Source organism: Erpetoichthys calabaricus, chromosome 1, assembly GCF_900747795.2.
Source record: "Erpetoichthys calabaricus chromosome 1, fErpCal1.3, whole genome shotgun sequence".
In the NCBI taxonomy this organism is placed as follows: domain Eukaryota; kingdom Metazoa; phylum Chordata; class Cladistia; order Polypteriformes; family Polypteridae; genus Erpetoichthys; species Erpetoichthys calabaricus.
The window spans coordinates 21,044,929-21,063,058 of record NC_041394.2 but is presented as its reverse complement, the minus strand read 5'-3'; the positions used below and the strand labels follow the sequence as shown (position 1 = coordinate 21,063,058).

Here is an 18,130-nt window from a genome sequence, read left to right as displayed (position 1 = left end):
ACCATGAGAAAGAAAATTCTCTGGTCTGATGAGACAAAGATTGAACTCTTTGGTGTGAATGCTTGGCGTCACGTTTGGAGGAAACCTGGCACCATCCCTACAGTGAAGCATGGTGGTGGCAGCATCATGCTGTGGGGATGTTTTTCAGCGGCAGGAAATGGGAGACTAGTCAGGATAAAGGGAAAGATGACTGCAGCAATGTACAGAGACATCCTGGATGAAAACCTGCTCCAGAGCGCTCTTGACCTCAGACTGGGGCGACGGTTCATCTTTCAGAAGGACAACGACCCTAAGCACACAGCCAAGATATCAAAGGAGTGGCTTCAGGACAACTCTGTGAATGTCCTTGAGTGGCCCAGCCACAGCCCACACTTGAATCCGATTGAACATCTCTGGAGAGATCTTAAAATGGCTGTGCATCGATGCTTCCCATCCAACCTGATGGAGGTTGAGAGGTGCTGCAAAGAGGAATGGGCGAAACTGGCCAAGGATAGGTGTGCCAAGCTTGTGGCATCATATTCAAAAAGACTTGAGGCTGGAATTGCTGCCAAAGGTGCATCAACAAAGTATTGCGCAAAGGCTGTGAATACTTATGGACATGGGATTTCTCAGTTTTTTTATTTTTAATAAATTTGCAAAAACCTCAAGTAAACTTTTTTCACGTTGTCATTATGGGGTGTTGTGTGTAGAATTCTGAGGAAAAAAACGAATTTAATCCATTTTTGAATAAGGCTGTAACATAAGAAAATGTGGAAAAAGTGATGCGCTGTGAATACTTTCCGGATGCACTGTATATACTCGCGTTTATGATTTTACTGTATAATTCTGGTATTTTATAATGTCGGTCGTATAAGTCGAATGTGGAAAACTCACGCTGTTGGTCCAAGAGATTATGATGTGCTGACGCCCACTTGAGAGAATCACCACGGAGCACATGGCCTTTTTTTTCTATGTATTGTGCCTACGTGACCACACGGTAATACCTGAACTATTCCGAAGCAATGTTTGCACTGTTTTGTGTTTTTTGTATCTCACACCCTCATACACCTTTAGCATAAGAGCATCCCTTATCTACAATGGAATGTTCGATCAGAAGAAAATATTAAGCTGGTTTCAAATTCAAAGTCATTGAAGTGGCAAAAGAAATTGATAACTGTGCTGCTGCAACAAAATTTGATGTGTCTGAGAAACTGATTTGCGATTGGAGGAGGCAAGAAGATGTTAAAAAAAAAATGAAGTCTCGTATTTTTGAACGGGTGTATAAGTCAGGGTCTGATTTTATGATTAATTTTTCGGGTTTCAAGACCCGACTTATATGCGAGTATATGTGGTAATTGCCTTACAATTTTTTTACACATAATATTTTTGAAATGTATACTGTGACAGGCCGGGACGCCCCTTCTGTATATGTTCCGGGGGAGCAGCTATGGACATCTCACTACCTCCCCCGGAACGCTTGGTGGCAGCTTCCCTGCCTGACGATGGTGCCTCAGTTTCCCGCAGGGTTTCCTGGGAGATGGAGTTCTCCACAACCCTGTGGGGAGCTGGGGTGGCCGCCAGGGGGTGCTGCATGGAGCCAGGAACCCACCTGGACATCTCTGCAGCCCCACCTGGAAGTGCAATTAGCCACAGGTGATCAAGCACCTGGAGCACTTCTGGGTGGGCGATAAAAAGGGCCAGCATCCACCACTCATTAGCCAGAATCGGGAGGAAGAGGATGAGGTTGCCTGGGAGGAGTGGTGGTGCCAAGGTGGAGAGAAGAAGTGTTGTTTATGCTATATTAAGTGCTTGTGGGACTGTGTTGTGGCTGGAGGGATTATGGGGAAGACGTGCCCTCCAGATGAAGAGAAATAAAGAAACTGTTTATTTTACACGTGCCTCTGCGTAAGTCTGTGCCGGGCCGGGCGCTATATAGTGCTTTATTACAATACCCAATAGAGTAGTAACAAATAATTAGCAATTGAAAAATAACTATTAGTACAAAATGACTGATCCTAGCATCAAATCAGTATCAACAGTACCCACTGAGAGTAGAAAAGGAACTGAAATAGGTTCCCCATCTGTTAGATAGATAGATAGATAGATAGATAGATAGATAGATAGATAGATAGATAGATAGATAGATAGATAGATAGATAGATAGATAGATAGATAGATAGATAGATAGATAGATAGATAGATACTTTATTAATCCCAAGGGGAAATTCACATACTCCAGCAGCAGTATACTAATAAAAACAATATTAAATTAAAGAGTGATAACAATGCAGGTATACAGACAGACAATAATCTTTGTATAATGTTAACGTTTACCCCCCCCCGGGTGGAATTGAAGAGTCGCATAGTTTGGTGGAGGAACGATCTCCTCAGTCTGTCAGTGGAGCAGGACGGTGACAGCAGTCTGTCACTGAAGCTGCTCCTCTGTCTGGAGATGATCCTGTTTAGTGGATGCAGTGGATTCTCCATGATTGACAGCAGCCTGCTCAGCGCCCGTCGCTCTGCCACAGATGTCAAACTGTCCAGCTCTGTGCATACAATAGAGCCTGCCTTCCTCACCAGTTTCTCCAGGTGTGAGGCGTCCTTCTTCTTTATGCTGCCTCCTCAGCACACCGCCGCATGGAAGAGGGCGCTCGCCACAACCGTCTGATAGAACATCTTTTGCACGTGGCAGGACTCAGAGTTGTATTGGAAGTCTGATGTATATAGGCTGAACAGGACCAGAGAAAGTACAGTCCCCTGTGGCGCTCCTGTGTTGCTGACCACAATGTCAGACCTGCAGTTCCCGAGACGCACATACTGAGGTCTGTCTGTAAGATAGTCCATGATCCATGCCACCAGGTATGAATCTACTCCCATCTCTGTAAGCTGTCCCTAAGGAGCAGAGGTTGGATGGTGTTGAATTAATATTAATATGAGTTAAAACCAGTAATTTGTTAAAATTATATAAATTGGTTTATTGTATAACATGAATACGAAAGGAACACAATGGGAAAGAAGATTTGTACAGTTTTAGTGAACTTACCTAAAAGAGCAGGAGAAGGTGCTGCTGTGTGAGCTGTTTGTGTCAACACTCTGCCTGTCGTCACTCACACTTGAATTTAGCATCCAAACAGCTGTCAGATGAGTAAAAGAGAAAATAGCAAAATATACAAGTTCAAGCATCCACTCCCAAGGTAAACTTGGAACAATAAACTCATTCCTAGTTGAAGACCTAGAGAACGTTTCTCCAATTTAAGGTGGACGAGTTTGTAAATTCACCAATGCTTTTCAATCGGAAAATGTGAAATTTTCAAACTTCAAACAGTGCAATCAGTTTAACATATTGCAGCGGTTCTCAATCTGTGGGGCGCAAATGTTGCCATATATGGTGTAATTTCACTATTCGTAGGGAAATGTTAAACTTGTAGCGGTGTATCGGCAGCAAAAAATATAGGAATACATTTTATTAGGGTTTCAAAAAAACGTTAGGGGGGCACGATTAAAACTGTTATGAAAACTCGGGTCGCAAATACTTAAAGGTTGAGAAACGCTGACATATTGCATTGAAAATTTAACTACCTTTGAAAAATATGTGTGCCACATCTTAATAAAACTGGCCAATGTTGTTGGATGCGGACAGACTGACGGACAGACAGACATGGGCTTTCGCCAATTGTTGCTTTGCGCATTATGTGTGAATACACCAAAAAAAAATATCCTGCACCTCTGCGATGATGTGGTCGAGAGGCTTGAATTGAAATGATTTTACTGGTGGGCGCCAGTTTACCTGCCTCACAAAGCAGCAGAAGAGGACACCGGTAAACGCAGAAGTGAGAACAAGCCTTTACAGAAGAGTATTCCTGCCTTTCCACCCCAAAAAAAGACTTTCAAACCTCCAAAAACACATTTTTAGTGAATTTTGTGTTTCAAAATTCCAAAATCACCTGCAAAATGAATTGTAGTGTGAGTTAAGCAAAGCATTAGGTGAATCAAAGCTTGCTTGTTTTACTCATTACTAATAATTATCTTCTATTTAAAATTCAGAATGGAGTCGTATGAACCCATTTTGGCCGCATAGCAGGCTGACTGTTCACTTATGTTAGTTCATCTGCAGTAGACATACTCGTTGTTTGGAAATTTTCACACATCAAGGTTATCTAAATCATTTTTTTCCTGGTTAAGATACCCAAACCTCTTTCATTGTGCGTCACATTGCTTGCATTGTCATCTGTCAGGAAGAGACAGAAAGAGAAGATCGTAAAGAAAGGGACAGAGTTTGAAGAGCATCAGTCCACCATCACCAGTCAGGACATCAGTTTGTTATGTATGACGGATTCAGAAAGTTTTTAGGCCCTTTCATTTTCTGCACACTTTATTGAGTTGTAAATTTAAATTTAAATGGATACATCTGTCATTTTTGCACATCAGCCTACACTCAATAACCCATAATATCAATGTGGAGACATGTTTTCATAAAGGTTTGCAAGTTTATTAAAAATCAAAACTGTAAATCTCTCATTCTTGAAGTATTCAGACCCTTTGCTGTCACACTCCAGATTGTGCTCAAGTGTTTCCTGTCTGCTTTAATTCTCCTTGAGATTTGTCTAGAAGTTCATTGGAGTCCCCCTGTGCCAAATTGAATTAATTGGACATCCTTTAGAGAAAAAACAAAACCCATGAAGTCCAAGGAACTTTATGTAGACCTCTGTGATCAAATTGTAGTGTAGCACAAATCAGGACACGGGGTTTAAAATCATTTCTAAATCTTTACATCTTCCCAGAAGCACAGTGACCTCAATCATTGTGAAATGGAAGACGTTTGGGACAACCAGGATATTTATTAGAGTTGGCTGTCCAGCCAAAATGAGTAACCTGGCAAGAAGGATCTCAGTCAGGGAGGTGACCCAAAACCCAGTGGAAGGGGTCTGAATACTTTCTGAATTAACTAAAGCACCTTTTGTGCTAGTCACCATTTCCATGTCATTCTCTGTTTAATACTTTTGCACATTTACACTCAGAGTCCTCCTCTCCAGTATCACACGTGACTCCCCTTCTCCTCCTTTCTAGCCCAAATTCAGTAACGTGCTGAAAACAGTCCTTAGTGATTTTAGTTCGTGATCTCTCCTCAGTATCTCACAATTTGCTCCACACACACTCATCTTCATTTCTACCTCATCCCAAAGCAGATGGTGGGTAGTAACGAGTTACATTTACTCCGTTACATTTACTTGAGTAACTATTTTTAAAAAATTGTACTTCTAAGAGTAGTTTTACTTTTTACTTTTACTTGAATACATTTGTGAAGAAGAAACGCTACTCCTACTCCGCTACATTGGGCAACACTCGACTCATTACTTTTTTCCATTTACACATTAGATACGCTATATTTTTGCCAGAGAGAAGTCGCCAGTGGATCTACTGCATGACTGTTTCACCAATCAGACGTAGCAAAAATAATCACATGACTCCGTTTCACCAATCAGACGGTACCATGCAGTCACATGACCACACACAAACTTCCTTAGTCTGCAGCCTGTGAGAGACTTTTTAGTCATGCGGGGCAACGGTCACAGCTTCACTGCAAGAACCTTGAGAGCCAACTCTTGCTGAAGCTTCACCAACACTTCACTGAGTGAAGAACAAGCAGGTTTTAACCAAACATGCACAGACACAGACAGTCATGGTAAAGTGAGACTTGGATAGCTTTGATGTACAGTATTATACTGTCAGTGTACAGTCAGTAGATCTCGTCACTGTAAGTAGTGTGCACTGTTCAAACATGCATGTTACCTACTGTAGGTATCGGCTTCAAAAGCTTTGTTGTGAAAAACTGAGATTTGGAACTTTGTGTTATTTGTGCATCTTTATTTTGTAAGGATGTTATTTATTTGTACTCATTTTATTATTTGGAAATAGCAGAATTTGCACATTATTTTATATTTTTGTCTGTTTTATTACAACATTTCTAAAAAATAAATCATTTATTATGATCAAACAGTTACTCAGTACTTGAGTAGTCTTTTCACCAAATACTTTTTTTACTCTTACTTGAGTCATTTTTTGGATGACTACTTTTTACCTCTACTTGAGTCATATTATTTTGAAGTAACGCTACTCTTACTTGAGTACAATTTTTGGCTACTCTACTCACCTCTGTCCCAAAGGCACTCTCTTGAACTGAGATGTGGGGAGGCCAGAGTGGAGGTGTGTAGAGAAGCTTGATCAAGCACATAGAAGTGGGAAAAGAGAAAGAAAAAGAATGACAATAATAGATATTCAGTGTACAGTACAGCACATTCATTTTATATTAGCATTTATAAATAATTTGTCATGTCAATCTTTAACACTTTAAGACTATGGAGCTAGTCAGATATACAGTCATATTACTTTGTGAGCAGAGGTTAGGATAATGTAAACTCAATTAATGACATACAAATCTGTGTAATTTTATAATGCCAGATTTTAACAGGGAGATGCTAATTTGCTATTCATTGAGATTAAAAATAAAAGTGAATTTTTTTTGTAGTTGAAATGGCTGTGTGACTACTGAAATAATACCACCTTAACGGGAATTTCAAGAGCCCCTTACAAATTCTTCCTTGTAAAATTCCTAGCTACACCACAGAGAAAGAAGGATTCAGGAAGCTTTTACAGAACAATTAATGCAAAATCACCAGGACCAGATAATGTTTACCACTGAGCACTTAAGGAGGTTAGCAAGTACAGATATAAACCCTTGACATATATTTTTAGAAAGTCACTGTGTACTGAAGAAATTCCAGAGGACTGGAAAAAGGCAAGTACTATCCCATTGTTTAAAGAGGGTGACCAGGTAGATCCAAGCAACTATAAGCCAGAATGCTTAACATGCATCACAGGTAAATTAATGGAAGGAATTATTAAGGATAAGATTGAGCAGCACCTGGCAAGGACCAGAATTTTCCTGAACAGTCAGCAGCATTCATTCAGAAGAGGGAGGTCGTGTTTTACTAACATGCTGGAATTCTGTGAGGAGACAACAAAAGGATGTGAAGAGAGTGAAGCTTATCATATTATTTATCTGGACTTTCAGAAAGCTTTTGAGAAGGTGCCACATGAGAAGTTGGGCATCAAACTAAAAGAAGTGGCAGTTCAGGGTGTGGTGTGTAGATGGGTGTAGAATAGTCTCACACACAGGAACAAGAGGGTGATGGTGTGAGGAACTTTACCAGAACTGGCTAATGTCAAGGGTGGTGTTCCATGGGGGTCATTGCTGGGATCACTGCTTTTTTCCAATCCATATAAATAATTTAGATAAGGAATATACGAAACAAGCTGGTTAATTTTGCAGATGATATCAATCTAGGTCAGTGGTTCCCAAACTCGGTCCTGGGGACCCACCGTGGCTGCAGGTTTTTGTTCCAACCAGATTCACAATCGGTGATAATAATTGATAACAACTGATCTCATTTAATTAGCTGGTGTTTTTTACTCTTCTCTTATTCTGCATTCAGAAAAATACAACAGTATGGTTTTTATATTAATAAGACATTTAGGAATATTTCTATTTTTTTCTAAAGCTGTAAATGCCGAACTCTCTTTTGTTGTTTCATATTATTTTCCCCTTTTCCTGTGTAGTTTGCTCCTTTCATTTAACCCTAATAGTGACAATTACCAATCAGCATAGCAGACACCTAGGATGATGAAAGCTGTAACGACTTCAGTGTCAGACCTACTAATTGGTAAATAATCAATTAAATAACCAGCACAAGTGGAAAAGCAGAATGAAAATTAGGTTGAAAATACAGTTAATGACTTAAAAAAACTATATACTCCCCATATAACTGCTTATTACATTTTAATAAAAATCTACCAAACTTAGTTTGTAATTTCTACATTGACTCCAAAACACAAAAACTGGGAAATAATGACTCACTTAATTAGGCTAAGAGTCCAATGAAAAACGGAAGTTGGTTGGAATAAAAACCTGCAGCCACAGTGGGTCCCCAGGACTGAGTTTGGGAACCACTGATCTAGGTGGATTGGCAGATAATCTGGAATCTGTTGAATCATCACACATGGACTTGGATAGCAGACAGACTTGGGAAGATTTGTGGCAGAATAAATTTAATGTCAGTAAATGTAAAGTATTACTTGTAGGAAGTAAAAATGTGAGGTTTGAATACACAATGGGTGGTCTGAAAATCAAAACTCCACCTTATGAGAAGGATTTAGGAGTCGTAGTGGACTCTAAGCTATCAACTTCCCAACAGTGTTCAGAAGCCATTAAGAAGGCTAACAGAATGTCAGGTTATATAGCGCCTTGATGGGTGGAGTACAAGTCACAGGAGGTTCTGCTGAAGCTTTATAACACACTGGTGAGGCCTCATCTGGAGTACAGTGTGCAGTTTTGGTCTCCAATTTACAAAAAGGACATAACAGCACTAGAGAAGGTCCAGAGAACAGCGACAAGGCTGATTCAGGGCTACAGGGGATGAGTTAGGACGAAAGATTAAAAGAGCTGAGCCTTTACAGTTTAAACAAAAGAAGATTAAGAGGAGACCTGACTGAAGTGTTTCAAATTATGAAGGGAATTAGTCATGTAGCCCGTTACAATAACGGGCGCTAGAACAGTAGTGCATAAACATTAGTAGGAACAGTCTATATTAAACGGCAAGGGACTTTGACCTCATTCTTTTTGTTGGTCGTATTTTTCTTTCTTTCAGCCTTTCTTTTGTTGATGTTTACTTACTCAGCTGACTGTTCTTCGTGGGCTGCCACCGTGTATTGTGTGTCTTTAATTTTCTGTGACAGTAATACTGTCTTGTATGTCCGTAATATATCTTTAATTTTCTCTGCCGGTAATACAGGCGTGCGCGTCGGTAATATGTCTTTAATCTCCTCTTACAGTAATACTGGCTTGTATGTGGCTATAATATGCGTCACTGTATTGTGTACCTTTAATTTCCTCTCGCAGTAATACTGGTTTGTATTTCCATAAAACGCCTCTAACTTACTCTGACAGTAATATCGCGCATCACACCGTGCCCCGTGCATGCGCACTTCACCAGAAGCCCCGCGCATGCGCACTTCACCAGAAGACACACACACACACAGACACCTGGACGCACAAAGGGATTTTATTAAAGAGGATATGTCCAGTGGATCGAGACTGTGACTTTAAAATGAGTTCACAGTTGGAAACTTGTTAAGTGTAAATTTCACACAAACATCAGGACGTTTTTTCTTCACACAGAGAACCATAGACACATGGAATAAGAGTAGTGTGGTAGACAGTAGGACTTTAGGAACATTCAAGACTTAACTTGATGTTATTTTGGAGGAATTTGCTAGATAGAACTGGTGATCTTTATTGGGCTGAATGGCCTGTTCTTGTCCATATTGTTCTAATTTTGGCAATTACAGTGCTTGCTATGCTGGTAATTGTTGCAAAATGAATACCAGCACATATCCTACAGACTTACAAATCTGGATAAACCACATACTATCCACATATGTTATCCTCACAGGTGGCGCAGTGGTAGTGCTGCAGCTTTGCAGTAAGGAGACTGTGGAAGATTGTGGGTTCGCTTCCCGGTTCCTCCCTTTGTGGATAGCGCTTTGAGTACTGAGAAAAGCGCTATATAAATGTAATGAATTATTATTATACTGTATATGCAAAACCATATTTTTGAACCATCACAAATTATGTGAATCATAAAACTTTGTAACTATTAGGAGGTGTAACTAAGCCTAAAACCCCAGACTCAATCATTCCAACCCAGTCACGGGTTCAAATATAGTCCATTTATTATACACCGTACCTTAATGAACAGAAAACCAAAGCCAAAATATCACAAGTAAAAGATGATTCCAAGCTCCTACCCTCTTCTTCCACTCTGTGAGCTTCATTCTCTGACTCCTTGTGGCAGACGAGGCATCTTCTTTTACTGTATCTCAGACCTGGGAGTACTACCAGTGCTAGACCATTGTCATACAGAAGCAATTCTGGGTCAAACTAAAGCCCATCAGAGTACGGGCAACATTCTCCTGCTGTTCCTCCCTTCAACTTTCATCCTGCAGTATGGGTGTACATACTTGAGCTCCACCAGCATCATGCCACCACCCTGTACACAGGGGGAATACCTAACCCCAGGAAGCCATTTCCCTATTCCTTTGTGTTAAGACTTCCCGGCTGGGAAAAGTTCCAACAACCAACCTGCCGATATGTTTGGCCATGCAGGTCCTTCCAGGCTCCTTGGCCAGACAAAGTGGCATCTATTCTGGTCGGGACATGAGTCAAACTGTGTCATCCCTGACAACATATATATTGTGGTGGATGGCCGGCTACATATTCCGACCCTCACTCCCAGGCCGCCAGGTGGAGCTCTCCCGACAGCATGGTCGTTCCCCGAATTCCAGCAGGGCCTCATGGACTTTGTAGTTTTTATACACAGCCCTGCTGGATACCTTGGTGACCACCGGGAGTCGCTGTAGGGAGGCTCATGGACTCGTATGTGCCCTATAACCTGGAAGTACGTCCTGGTCACGTGAACAGGAGAAACAACGTACTTCCAGGTTGAAGAAAAGGACTTTTACCCTGACCCGGAAGTAATAAAGACTTGTGGACTGTTGGGCAGAAACACCCCCGGGTCAGGGAGTATAAAAGGACTCTGGGAAAGCCCAGACACTGAGCTGAGCTGGGAGGTAGGGTGGCTAAGTGTCTGGGAGCGGAGGAGAGAGTATTGTAGTATTGATTGGTGTTTGTATGAATAGTGTGAAGTGGAGGGTGCTTTGTGCACGTAATTATTGTACAATAAATAATAATTGTACTTTTACCTGGTGTTTGAAGTGGTACCTGAGGGTTCAAGAGGTCGATAAATACCTCAACTGCTACAATATGTACACATGTACATGTATTATGATCAGAAGTTAGCTCGGTAATGAATTGAGAACTTTGTCTTTAAATATGTAAAACAGTCAAGCAGATGGGGAGCCATGTTTGCTGACTGCTGGCCACAGGTGCCACTAAGGCCAGCAGTACGTACAATGGAAGCTTAAAAATTATGGAAGACTGTTAATGTCTACAGTAAATGCAAGTCAGCCTGTTAGCTACATTGCAATGCAATGCATATGCATGTGGTGAATTTCATTTTGGTAGAGTTTTATCATGTCATAATTAGAACTGTGAATTTCCCCTTTGGATTAATAAAGTATCTATCTATCTATCTATCTATCTATCTATCTATCTATCTATCTATCTATCTATCTATCTATCTATCTATCTATCTATCTATCTATCTATCTATCTATCTATCTATCTATCTATCTATCTATCTATCTATCTATCTATCTATCTATCTATCTAGAAACAACCAAACAATCAATTCCATTTTACTGCAAGATGAATTTTTGTGTATGTTTAAAAGACAATAGAAAAGCATATTGCACTTTAATTCATGTCCAAAGATCGCATGTCATCAAGTCAAGTCGAGTAAGACTTTAAAACGAGCTCATTTATTGAGGGTACATTTCACACAAACATTAGGACGTTTTTATTTAACGCAGAGAATCACAGACACTTGGAATAAGTGACCAAGACGTGTGGTAGACAGTAGGACTTCAGCAACGTTCAAGACTCAACTTGATGTTATTTTGGAGGAATTTGCTGGATAGGACTGGTGAGCTTTGTTGGATTGAATGGCCTGTTCTTGTCCAGATTGTTCAAATGTTGGCAATTACAGTGCCACAGCTATTCATAGAATTGTTACATTCTGATAAAAGAAAAACATTATTTCCTTTGTTATTATTTCATAAATACCAAGTAACAAATATTGTTATTGTGAAAAAATGAATTCTTGTAAATATACATGTCTATATGGTGCTGATCTTCAGTCTTTAAGGTATTTTGAGAACATAGCAAGAGCTTTTGAACATCACATTTTGAGTCATAATAATTACAATATCAGTTTAAGTCACTCAGCTCACCCTTAAACAAGACTCCTGTCTTATTAATAGACCTGCCATTATTTATCAGTTTATTGTCCCATTCTCAGTGACTCACACGTGTTGTCCTTTCTAATGTTTGATCAAGTTAGCGTGATAAAGATACGATTTTTTTTTTTATCAAAATCAAATAACATTCCATACAAATAAGTCAAGTTTTACAAAACTAGGTTCGAAACAAATCAATCTCCACCCATGAGAGAGAAAGCTAGGCCTGCAGATTAAAACTTTAAACTAGTAAAAATAAGTAAATAGATAAATTAATAAATGAATAAAAATTAATTGAGTAAAAAAAAAGAGAGATAAGATTTAAATAGGCACAGGTAATAAAATAAATAGACAAGTACATTAAACCAGGCAATAGGATCATGCAGGGTTACAGTGGTATCCCGGTGCTGTTTTAATGGTATTGCCCAGTTTTACAGAATGGCACCTTAACTCAGTAACAGGCACACATGTACTGGGCTGATGGTTCAGCAGCCACTTTTATTTTCTCCTGATGCTTGGGACAGAATAGGAAGAAATGGCTTTCTGTGTCCTCCCCGGGCTCTTCTGTAAGGGTCTTGAGGTTTGTCTGTGGTTTCTGGTTTTGATAGCCAGGCCCTAATTTGATCAGGTTTGTCCCTCTTTGCAATGTTTATTTAATTCTTTTTTCCTCTCCCTAAGATCCAATTCCTGCAAACTCCATGTTCACCTAACTAAACAATGAGTGTGTTTTTTTTTTAATAATCCGGGTATTCACAGAAACAGAGCTTCAAATATGCCATGTAGAAACGGGTTTAAGACACACACATATTTTTTTGGGTGGCACGGTGGCGCAGTGGTAGCACTGCTGCCTCACAGTAAGGAGACCTGGGTTTGCTTGTTCTCCCCGTGTCTGCATGGGTTTCCTTCCACAGTCCAAAGACATGCAGGTTAGGTGCATTGGTGATCCTAAATTGTCCCTAGTGTGAGTGCTTGATGTGTGGGTGTGTGTGCCCTGTGGTGGGCTAGCACCCGGCCCAGGATTTGTTTCTGCCTTGCACCCTGTGTTGGCTGGGATTGGCTCCAGCAGACCCCTGTGACCCTGTGTTAGGATATAACGGGATGGACAATGACTGACTCACTGACTGACATATTTTGTCTGTGAGTAACGCTTAACCAGGTTACACTTAAGGACTGTTACCCTCTTGTCAGCCTGTGCCTATCCGTGGCCACCAGTCTTTGCTTCACACACACTTCCAGCAGCCATGGCTATAAAACAGTAGAAGCATCCTCACAGATAAATTTCTTGATGTAAATGTTTAGGTGATCACGTTATTCCTTCTATTGGTTGAATTAATCTGTCTTAATATTTTAGAAATCGCTGAATATCTGATGATGCGCTGAACGTACAGTACTTAGGTCAGCACCACAATTTCGGGAGCAGTGTTGGGGGCAACGTGTGTTATATAGTCCGATTTCTTTTGAAGGTAGCGAATAACCTAATGCAAAACTTACTTTATTGAAGTAAAAATACAAGTAGTCACCAGGTTACGAACATCCGACCTACGACTTACGAACGAGGCCACAGCTGCAACGCATGCGCCTCAGTAACTGCCACTCCGTCATCTTCGGCCTGGGGATGCTGCAAGCGGTGGCTGGAGGGGGGCGATTTCGCTGCTCGCGCAGTGTAGTGTCCCTCGGGTGGCTCCTGGCGGCAAGCGGTGACCCGTAATCCATAGTCACCGGGGCAACAGCTATCACTTGTGTGCAGGACGATGGTTCGCCGTCCGACTACTATGCCGCCGCAGCTACTGTTACTGACTGGACGCAGACTGGATGGAGCGGAGGGAGGCATTTCACTGCCCACCCAGCACACACGGCTGGTAATGCTGCAAGCGCTGACATGGAGGCCATTGAGGGTGAACAGGGCGGCGGTGGTAGCATTGTAGTGTGCATCAGATGGCTGCCTGTTGAATGGGGGCAGTGATGGGCGATTCACTACCCGCCTTTGGCCCCTCCCTGTTCGTTCTCGGTGGGCGGGCACCGCAGGCAGCATACTGTAGTGGAGGTGACTGTCAGGTGGGCTGGTGATGAACCCCCCTTGCCACCCCAAGTCATTCTCAATAGCCAGCCTGCTTGTACTGTTACGCACATAGCAGGAAGTTGTCTCTCGTCAGTACACCAGACGTGCTGACGAGGGGTGCCATCCTGCCGTGATAGCGTGTACAGTTCTGTGCAGAAGAGCTCATCTTAACCTTTTATCTTCACCCTTCAACAATGTCTCTGAAACACAAACCTGATGCAAGTGCTGGTGATACAGTAAAGAAGAGAAAAACCATCACCATGGAAAATAAAGTAGAAATAATAAAAAGTTCAGAGAGAGGTGAAACTCCATCATTCATTGGCAGAGCACTTGGTTACAGTCGTTCAACAATAGCATTTATTAAAATAATGTACCTGTTCTGACTTACCGTATTTTTTGCACCATAAGACGCACCTGAGCATTAGACGCACCTAGGTTTAGAGGAGGAAAACAAGAAAAAAAAATATTCTGAACCAAATGGTGTACTAATATGTTTAATAAAATATAGCAGAATAATATTTCAACCATGTAAATTCAACAGCAGTATTAAGAACCATCATCACTGTCATTAACAAATAAGGAGAGACTTTAAGGTTCAAGCACTCTTCTAGTTTTATGGAAACCCCAAGAAGTCCTCATCGCTAGTGTCAGAATTTATGAAGTTCAGTTGCTCACAATCACTTTGTAGGAGCACGTACCTATCATCACGCGGCATAACCTGTCCAAAGCCACCTGGGGACAAAGCACGTTTGGACCAATGCTCCCTGAAGTTATATCGCCAGTCTAGTCCCATCTATATTTGTAATTCCACAAAGCCCTTCATCTCGTGTTTTGTTGTGGGTTTCCAGTTTGAAAAACGAGACTGTGGTGCAAGCACAGCCCTCGATTCAAAAAATTGCTCTGCACACCTGTTTGTCTCGTCTGACAGTAGCTGAAAGGCAGCTTCAGGAAAGAACAGCCTGAAGTAGTCCAGCAGCTGGTAATCTGTCAAGTCCAACAGCAAGCCATACTGTCTTGTGAAATCTGATAGCCAGTTTGGCTCCCACGGATCAATGTCTAGGTATTCCTCCCACACGAACCTTGCCATAGGTGTATCGGCTGCACGAATGCGCTCAGCTGGGGCGGCATCGGCTGGTGTCCCGATCAGCTGGTGCCAGTTCCTCACTCTCTTGTTCGATCCCCTGATCACTGTCAACAAAATCAGATTCTGAAAAATCAGAATCCGACTCAGTGATAATGTGCAAAACATCGTCTGCTGAGTATTTTGTTTTCTGCACTCGCTTCGCTCCCTCGTGAGATGTCGATGCCAACTTGCTTACATTTGTTTACATTTCGCAACTCACGCACACGCAAGGATTAGATGCCGAGTCATTGAGTCTAACATTCCTCCAAGCACAGAGGGAATGCCTGTAACGTAACAGTGAGTTTTGTCGCCCTCTACCCCTGGAGGTCGACTTTTGTCAGGTAATACACATCATGGTCTATGACGCGATATTCGCTCCATAAGACGCACAGACATTTCCAACCTTCTTTAGGGGAAAAAAAAAGTGCGTCTTATGGTGCGAAAAATACGGTACATACAAATTCAACATAAGAACAAACCTACAGTCCCCATCTCGTACGTAACCTGGGGACTGCCTGTACCTGCGTTTTTATTATCCCAGCAGCACCCAGTGTTAGTTGAGAAGCACACATATTGGTATGCCAGTCCTTTGCAGGGCTCAATTGCACAGTCAAGCAGTCCAGAGTGGGCTGCATACAATCAGGTAACAGAAACCTGTGAATAAAGTTATTTGCTGTTAACAGTGTGACCTGGTGATGCTGTGGCCAGTGTTAATACATCAAATCATCAGGGGCTTAGGTCGAGGATGTTAAAGGGCGATGGATGGATGTTATTTACTTCACAGCACATGAAGGACTAAACATAGTTATAAAACACAAGAAATGTTTCCTAGCTGCGATGGGTTGGCACCCTGCCCGGGATTGGTTCCTGCTTTGTGCCCTGTGTTGGCTGGAATTGGCTCCAGCAGACCCCCGTGACCCTGTGTTCGGATTCAGCGGGTTGGAAAATGGATGGATGGATGTTTCCTAGTTATGAAGATTTATCTATGGGCTTAGGATTTAAGTACAAATGCTGGCCAGTGAAATGTGCAACTTCTCATACAAAAGAAGAACAAATTAACACATAAGTAACATACTCTTTGTAAGACATTGCATTTTATAATAAGAAAATATATAACATTGTGACCACTATGGGCATTGCAGCACCCCAAACCCCAGGCACAACTGCACAGACACAAGTCTCAGGTACAAATATGCATTTTATTATACAAAATACTTTATAAAAGGCTTCTTTGTAATAGTGGCAAACACAACAGAATTCTTCTTCTTTCTCTTTCTCCTTCCACTCCTTCAGGTGAGCTTTATCCTTTTACACCGAACTCCGATTCACCCGAGTGAAATGGAGCAGCTTCCTTTATATTGCATGCTATTGCTTTGCATTCAGGAAGCACTTCCGGGTCAGGGAGAACCTCCCTGTGACAGGACAGCCTGCCTCCAGCAGGCACCCGAGGACCCCAACAAGGCTGCCTGCCAAAACTACAACTCCCATGCAGCCCTGTGGGTGTCTGAATGCGATGCTCCCCAGAGGGACATCGCCAGCCAGTGTACTGAGGAAGCGCATGGTCTTGGGAAGCAGCCTGCCCCTGTCCATCCATTACAACAGCCTCCTGACCAGGAAAGGTACCACTGACCAACCTGGTTGAGATGCCCATCCACCGACAACCTTTCAATTAAAAGGCCTCCCTGACCAGGTAAGGAATCATCCATCCTGGTCGGGATGCCAGCCAACCCATATTGTTTTATTTGTAAGTACATAATTAGTGATGTTACTTTTAGAAGTCAGTTGCGAAGGGAGAACTCCATAAGTGGACTCTCTCACCTGTAAAAGGAGGGTTTTAAGAAAGCAGCCGGGTTACTCACCTTATCCCTGTCTTCTTTTGTGGCTTTTATCTGAAAGAGAAGGGGCAGGGCTTCTGTGTGACCAATCAGGAAAGGTGTCTGGTCTGGCACACCAGGAAAGATCAAGATGCTCCTCCCTTTCTAAGGTTTTCTTAAGAATGCTCAGCCATATACAGTATGTGACCTTTCATACAAAGAAAAGTGAGAGACATGGCTGGTGGCCAGCAGAAGGGCTAAGAGGCTCTGCTCAGAAGTCTAAATAAAAAACCAAATTGACCACTTGCAAGTCTTTTACCCTCCCTCTGCCCTGCCGCACCAGCCCACTGAAACAGAAACCTGTCTGACTTCTTGCAGAAGCTTCTCGTGGGTGACTTCCCTCATGAGCTGGACATTGAAGAACTGGAAGATGATGTTCCAAAACGCAAGAACCGAACAAAAGGAAGGGTATGTATGATAAAAGGGCAGCTCTCCCTGCTCCGGTTGTAATACAGAAAAGTGAGAGAAATTCTAAAAAGTCCATGAAATGAAACCAAATCTGAGAGTAGTGGGCGCATCCTTAGTGATACCAACCTGCCCCACAATGCTATGTCACACGAAACTTCCTACAGTGCTGTTAGAAACACGCCAGTTGCACACCAAACAGTCTCAATGCAGCACGGACACAGAGGAAAGGAAATTTTTAATGCTCTTAAATTGTTTTCATTGAGAAGCACCTCTCGTCATTCATTTTGGCAAGTGCCATCTTTTAGTTGCTTAGCAACAGTCTTCACAGAGAGTGACAAGCTGCATTTGCATTGCTTGGTAGAGCTGCATTTCCAAGAAACTTTGATAACACTTTAGAAGAGGGGCTACCTGGGGGGCATCTACTGACTTTCAAATCACACAGTAACGCCCTCAAATTGGGGCTACCTAGCTGTGTCTATCGATCAGCTACTACTGTGCAACAAGCCCTGCGTCTGATCTGAACAAGACTTTGAGAGTACTGAAGAGGGGCTACCTAATTAGACAGTCACTGGTGTGGAACGACACCTTTACAGGGGCTTATTAGGACTTACAAATCACAAGTAACACCTTTGAACTGGACCGACCTAGCTGTGTCTATTGATTAGCTATTACTGTGCAACACGATTTTAACAAATTCTGTGCCTGGTCTTATCA

General features: G+C 41.9%; 1 protein-coding gene across 2 annotated transcripts in view; it reads left to right on the top strand.

Moving 5' to 3' along the window:
• Positions 1–18,130, top strand: part of dpf1 (double PHD fingers 1) — a 412,154-nt gene that overhangs the window by 174,929 nt on the left and 219,095 nt on the right. Inside the window, exon 6 of one of the 2 annotated variants that reach the window (XM_051934323.1) lies at positions 17,327–17,416. The exons of the other annotated variant lie outside the window; for it this stretch is intronic. Coding sequence (XP_051790283.1) covers positions 17,327–17,416 — 90 coding nt within the window. The remainder of the gene's footprint in view (positions 1–17,326; positions 17,417–18,130) is intronic. 2 annotated transcript variants of the gene reach the window in all.